This window comes from Myotis brandtii, unplaced genomic scaffold (assembly GCF_000412655.1).
Source record: "Myotis brandtii unplaced genomic scaffold, ASM41265v1 scaffold987, whole genome shotgun sequence".
NCBI classification, from domain to species: Eukaryota; Metazoa; Chordata; class Mammalia; order Chiroptera; family Vespertilionidae; genus Myotis; species Myotis brandtii.
Genome location: NW_005372107.1, coordinates 639248 through 646165, shown reverse-complemented (window position 1 = coordinate 646165; position 6918 = coordinate 639248). Strand labels below are relative to the sequence as shown.

The 6918-nt window shown below is 52.7% G+C and overlaps 1 protein-coding gene across 1 annotated transcript in view; it reads right to left on the bottom strand.

Annotated features, from left to right (window-relative positions):
• PHLDB3 (pleckstrin homology-like domain, family B, member 3) overlaps positions 1 to 6918 on the bottom strand; it is a gene marked incomplete at its 5' end in the record, with an annotated part of 20735 nt that overhangs the window by 11478 nt on the left and 2339 nt on the right. Inside the window, 7 exons of the mRNA XM_014533512.1 lie at positions 2513 to 2623; positions 2942 to 3025; positions 3144 to 3254; positions 4079 to 4243; positions 4402 to 4606; positions 4695 to 4752; positions 5023 to 5107. Of these exons, the coding sequence (XP_014388998.1) occupies positions 2513 to 2623; positions 2942 to 3025; positions 3144 to 3254; positions 4079 to 4243; positions 4402 to 4606; positions 4695 to 4752; positions 5023 to 5107 (819 nt within the window). The remainder of the gene's footprint in view (positions 1 to 2512; positions 2624 to 2941; positions 3026 to 3143; positions 3255 to 4078; positions 4244 to 4401; positions 4607 to 4694; positions 4753 to 5022; positions 5108 to 6918) is intronic.

Here is a 6918-nt window from a genome sequence, read left to right as displayed (position 1 = left end):
TCCCCCCCTCCCCCACCATGACACCCAGGGGCAAGGTGGGTATGAGATCCTATCAGCAGGTACAGGGCCCACCTGGCCTTAGAAGCTTCTTGTCCACAGGGGCCAATAACTCAGGAAACTACTCCATAGGAATGGACACAGCTTCCCAGGAAGTGTTTATAGGTAAGCAATTTACTCAGAAGGGCTCTGTTTACTCTGAGTCGGTTGCCTGGCAACCCAGCTGATACTCCACCTTTATCAGGCTTCCACGGAAACTATCTGGAAAGTTCATTTCCCAGACACTATCTGCTCACCCTTGACCCAGTTAATAGGACCTACTTTTGGGGGTGCTTCTGAGCACATGATGAAATAGTATATTTTTATTACATACAGGGTGGCCCCAAAAAATGTATACACACTTGAACAGCTGATAAGCTCAATTTTGAAAATGAAATGTATGTTAATAAACACTGCCTTGCCCTGACCGGTTTTGCTCAGTGGTTAGAGCATTGGTCTGTGATCCCCAGCCCTGTCCAGGGTGCGTGCGGAAGGCAACCAGTCGATGTGGCTCTCTCATATCGATGTTTCTCTCTCTCTCCCTTCCTCTCTCTCTAAACTCAAAAAAAAGAAAAGAAAAGAAAAGACAGCCCTGGCCCTATGGCTCAGTTGGTTGGAGCTGGTTGGAGCATATCTCCTTACCAAAGGGTTGTGAGTTCTATCCCCAGTCAGGGCATCAGGAGGGGTTGGGGGGAGAAGACATGCAGCTGATCAGTGTTTCTCATATTGATGTTTCTATCTCTCTTCCTCTCTCTCTAAAATAAATAAAAACATATCCTGGGGTGGGGATTAAAAAAAAGAGACATAATAGAATTGTTTCCGAATGGAAGCCCAGGGTGGGTGAGAGCGCAGGCTCTGAGAACAGAGTGCCCCCGTTCGAATCCCAGCCCTGTCACATGCCAGCTAGTCAAGTAACTTCACCTCTCTGCCTCAGTTTCTTCACCTCTAAAATGGATCTAAGAACCTAGTTTGTAGAGTTTTTAAAAAAAATATATTTTATTGATTTTTTACAGAGAGGAAGGGACAGGGATAGAGTTGGAAACATCTACCAGAGAGAAACATCGATCAGCTGCCTCCTGCACGCCCCCTACTGGAAATGTGCCCGCAACCAAGGTACATGCCCTTGACCAGAATCGAACCTGGGACCCTTCAGTCCAGAGGCCGAAGCTCTATCCACTGAGCCAAACCGGTTAGGGCGTTCGTAGAGTTTTTGCAAGACCAAATGAGTGAATCATGTGAAGCATTTAAAACAGTGTCTGGCACACGCTAAAGACTCAGTATCAGTTGTCATCAGTATTGCTGTTACTGTTCATATTGCTATTATTAGTCATTAACAATGGTGAGTCAGCTCTAAATACATCAACGGAAAACCATCTCCATGATAGAGTATTAAGTTATAAAATAAAAGCCAACTCCGTCGCTAATACCCACATTCCTGCAAAAACAGGTTTACCTGATATAACAAGAGCTACCAATTTCTAAGTGCTTACCAACTCCATGTCCACACAACAGAAACAAAACTATTGTCACTAACTTCCACCCCAACTCAGGCACCACACCCTGCCACTGTCTACTCTATTTCATTAAAAAAATCAGTAGCAACCCATTCAAAAATCTTTGTCCCATTAGTAGGGTGGGACTCCCACGTTTAAGAAGATCTGAAAAGCCCTAGCTGGTGTTGCTCAGTGGATAGAGTATCGGCCTCCGGACTGAAAGGTCCCGGGTTTGATTCCGGTCAAGGGCATATGCCCGGGTGTGGGCTCGATCCCCAGTAGGGGTCGTGCAGGAGGCAGCCAATCAATGATTCTCTCTCATCATTGATGTTTCCATCTCTCTCTCCCTCTCCCTTCCTCTCTGAAATCAATAACAATATATTTTTTAAAAGAAGAAGATCTGGAAGGAAGGATACTCAAGAAACAAGAAGTTGTGCTGCTTCTGGGGAAGGGGCTGTGGGCCAGTGGGGTGGGGAGAGGAGGCCTTCTTATCAATATGCCCTGTTCTGATGCTTTTAAACTTTATTCCAGCCCTGAATGGTGTGGCTCATTTGGTTGAGCATCATCCTGAGCACTGAAGTGTCACTGGTTTGATTCCCGCCAGGCACATGCCTGGGTTTCAGGCTCAATCCCTGGTGGCGGGGTGTGTGAGAGGCAGCCAATCGATGTTTCTCTCTCTCTCTCTCCCTCTCCCTTCCTTTCTCTCTAAAAAAAATCAATGAAAAACATTTTTAAAAAATAATAGAAAATAAAATAAAATTTACTCCTGGGTGCACATACATGTTCCCATTTCTCCAGGGGAGGGATGGGGGTTAGGCAGAAGGAAAAAATAAATAAATAAAGCTGGAGTCTGATCAAACCAAAACTAGAAACTCCCCTTGATCAACCTTTTCTGGCCCCCGTGGCAGAAAACACCACAGTGGGAGTTCTAAAGACACAGTGTCCAGTGGGATTCGGGGGTGTGTGTGGGGGGGGGGAGGCACCTGCAAGGAGCTGTGAACGGAGAAGAGGCAGGAAGAGGCGGAGGCCGCCGTGGGCGCAGCAGGGTCCTGGAGCACCAGCAGCTGGCGGTCTGTCTTCTGCGTGAACAGGAGCTGTGGGGGAGGGTGACAATGAGCAGGAGCTGGAGGGACCGCAGAGGACCCACAGTTCCAGGATGCTCTGGCCGAGGTCTCCAGCGCCAGCCCATTTCTCAGTGGAAAAAACAAAGGCCCAAAGTCACAAGAGGGCTGGAATGGGGGCTTGGTGTCCAGTCTCCCAGCATGAGTGAGGACTGTGGGCAGACTGCCTGTTCCCGGAGGAGTAGGAGCTGGGGACCCAAATTCCTGAGGCCCACGGGCAAAAGGGATTAGAGGCCGAGAATCCTGGCTCCCACGGGAGGAGGGGCTGACGGGTGCATGACATCCCCATACCTTAGTGAGGGCCTGGCTGGGCTCAGAGAAGTCTCCGCCAGGGCTTCCCTGGAAGCAATTCAGCTCAAGCAGTCGGCTCCGTTCCTAGGGGAAGGCAACACATCACAGGCCGCCACACCTCCGAGGCTGAACGGGCCATCCCAGCCTCAGGGAGGCGATGGATGCCCCAGGGAGGGGGGTAGGCGGACTGGGGGCCACCTACTTGTGTCAGCGCCTGAAGGGCCTCCTCCTTCTTCTGGCTCAGCCCCCGGCTCTCAGCTGCCATCTGTTCTCCCAGCGACTTCAGCTGCTCCTCCAACACCTGAATCCGGCGCTGCAGGACCCCCCAGGGCCCTCGTTACTCAGCTGCCCCAGCGTCCCCAGCGCCCCCAGTGGCTCCCACCTTCTTTCCTTGGGGGCGTCCAGAGAGGGGGTGGAGGATTTGATATACAGAGAGACCAAGGGACACTGAGACCCAGAGAGAAAAAGGGACAAACAGAAAACAAACCGGAAGAGAGACAGGAAGAAGGACCCAGACAGATCCCAAGAGACAGAGATGCAGAGAAAGAAAACAAGGCAGAAACAGCACCGAGGCGGACAGAGCTGTGGGAGACAGAGGAAAGGAAGAGGGAGACGGGAAAGACACCCAGGCACAGGGGTGGAGAACTCTGCCATCCAAAACTGCAGGAAGCTTTGTGGTAAGCAGAACCAGACACGTTGCTTTTCCCAGCGGCCTTCGTCAGCCCCTAGGACGTGAGGCGCCCAGAAAGGACTGGCGGGAGGTCTTTTTGGACTCGGGTTTGACAGGCATGGAGTGTAGTGGTGAAGACCGAGTAGGTTCAAATCCCAGCTCTGTCCTTGACAGGCGGAGTGACCTTGGAAAAGATTACATGAATACCCTGAACCTCAGTTTCTTCATTTATAAAATGGGGGAAATAAGCTGTGCCGCCTAGGATTGCTGTAAGGATTCGATGACTAAATGCCCATGAAATGTCACTGTGTGCCCGGCGCACAGTAAATGCTCAATAAAACATCAGCTATTGTTGTTTGTTGTTACTACTGCGAAGTGACACAGGTAGGAAACAGAGAAAGTGCCAGAAACGAGTGGAAAAGCCAGCGGGTGACGTGAGGGAGGCAGGCTAGTCCAGCCCAGCTCACCCTGTGCTGTGCCACGCTGGCCTGAAGCTCCTGGACCTTGGGGCCCAGCGCCCAAACGCCAGGGCTGTCCCGATGATCCTCCTCCTCCCGCCGGCTCTCCCGCTCCAGTTGCTGGAACTCCAGGTCCTCGTAGGCACGCTGGGCCACATCCAGCTGTTCCCTGATCTGTGGGCAGAAACGCAAAAGGGCTGGACCCCCAGGGCTCAGGAGAGGAAGGGGCGGGGCCAGGACTCCTGGTCAAGGAGCACCCAGACTTGAGTGATGGGGTTGGGGGACTCAGGGGAGGAGGGTACTGAAGGCCTGTACTTCCACGGGGCCCTCACCTCCTGCACGCTCTGCAGAAGCCGCTCACGCTGGTCCTCTGGCTGCGAGTCCAGCCGCCCCTGGGCTTCCCGAAGTCTCTGACGAAGACCCTCCACGCGCTCCCTCTCCTGGCTCAGCCGCCTCTGCTCCTGAAAGAAAAGCCAGGCTTGGAGTCTTCCCCTGAGCACAAGGGACAGACACGGAGGCCAGCAAGGGCCCGGCTGGCTGGCTGGACCTCAGACCCCTCCCTGCCCGGGGACGGCTCCATGAGGGCAGGACCCCGTGTGTCTGGTTCACTCTTGTACTGGCCTACCCAGAGTAGTAGGCATCATACAAACAGCTATTCAAGAAATGAGGCTTGGAGTCTTCCCCTGAGCACAAGGGACAGACACAGAGGTCAGCAAGGGCCAGGCTGGCTGGACCTCAGACCCCTCCCTGCCCGGGGACAGCTCCATGAGGGCAGGACCCCGTGTGACTGGTTCACTCTTATACTGGCCTACCCAGAGTAGGCGGCATCATACAAACAGCTATTCAAGAAATGAATGAATGCAAAACATATCCATGCCGGGTGAGTGATCCTGGGACCCAGAGGGGGGATGAGACTTGGTCCCTGGGCTCCAGGTGGGGACACAACCAGTTACCGCCTAAGGCAATGAGGGCCATGAGATGCAGAGACTGTGGGAACCCAGGGGGCGGGGCAATTTTATTGGGGTAACCCAAGGTTTCCTGGATGTAAGGACTTTAAGGTGAGCCTCAAAAATCAGAGAGCATTTAAGACCTGGGGAGTTAGAGGGGGCTGGAAGGGCATTTTGGGCAGAGGGAACAGCATGTTGCAAATGCACCATGAAGTTGAAAAGTATGGGAAGTTTAGGGGCAAACTCTGGTCGGGGAGGCAGAAGATGTGGTGGAGGAGAGACAGTGAGCACGGTGGGAGACCACGGTGGAAAGGCGGGCACAGCTCATGTCCAGTTTGGCCAACCAGGCTAAGGAGCCTTTATCTTGGGGCAATGGGGAGCCGTGGAAGGATTGAAAGGATCTCTGGGAGATGGATTCAAGGGGTTGACACCAGCTCCTTCATGAGTCCTCCAAGAATGAAGAGGAGACCTACACTGGGGCTGGGCAGTAGGGTTGCAAAGGAGACAGACTAGAGAGAGAGGATCAGGGAACAGAAAGGACCGGACATGGTGACTGATAGGCTTGGGTGTGAACGAGAGAGAGGTGTGCAGAGCAAGGTCCAGGACTCTGACCTGGTGACTGACTGAAGGGAGGGTGAGATAGGGACAATGTAGAAAAGGGCATCGCTGAGGTCAGCTTTGGTTATGGTGACTGAGAAGGGCCAAGACTTCTGGGTCTGAGGGAGGAGGGGCTGGGGGCCAAGACTCCTGGGTCTGAGGGAGGAGGTGGCTGGGTACCTGGACTTCTGGGTCTGAGGGAGGAGGGGCTGGAGGCCTGGACTCCTGGGTCTGAGGGAGGAGGGGCTGGGGGCTTGCACTCCTGGGAGAGGATCAGGGAACAGAAAGGACCGGACATGGTGACTGATAGGCTTGGGTGTGAACGAGAGAGAGGTGTGCAGAGCAAGGTCCAGGACTCTGACCTGGTGACTGACTGAAGGGAGGGTGAGATAGGGACAATGTAGAAAAGGGCGTCGCTGAGGTCAGCTTTGGTTATGGTGACTGAGAAGGGCCAAGACTCCTGGGTCTGAGGGAGGAGGGGCTGGGGGCCTGGACTCCTGGGTCTGAGGGAGGAGGGGTTGTGGGCTTGGACTCCTGGGTCTAAGGGAGGAGGGGCTGGGCACCTGGACTTCTGGGTCTGAGGGAGGAGGGGCTGGGGGCTTGGACTCCTGAGGGAGGAAGGTGAAGGTACATCCAGGAACCAGTATCTTAAGAAGCAGGACACGGGTCTAGATTACAGGAGGGAAGTCAGGGCTGGGAGAAATATAGGCTTTTTGAGGGTGAATGAGGAGCCTGGACCCAGCTCAAAGAAATTACAACATATAAGATAAGGGCAAAGAGAAAAATTGATAGAATTACAAAGTTACCATTTTCTAAGCTATAGTGTTAACCAGTCCAAGCAATGACCACCAATGCATGGATGTTAAAGCCTTTAGGTAAACGATTATTAGGACGAGATCAGAGTGACCTCACTGAGGTCTGGACAACCAGAGGTGACGCCCCCTGACCCGGCACATGGGAAGCACTCAGCGCACGGGAATCTGATCAGCCTGGTCCTCTAACCCACCACCTGCTGCGGGAAGAGGAACACGGCAAAGGACACGACCACATCCTGACCAAGGGACAGAGACCTGGTTTCTCCAAATAATATGGAAAACAGCAGTAAGTGGAGACTATTCAAAGTGAAACAACCCTTTTGGGGACCTGATTCAAACAGCCACATGGCATTTTTGAGGCAATCTGGAAACATGAAAACTGGAAATAAAACAATATTAAATATGGAACTGCCATCTGACCCAGTGACCCCACTTCTAGGAATATATCCTAAGAAACCCAAAATACCAATCAGAAAGAATGCATGCAACC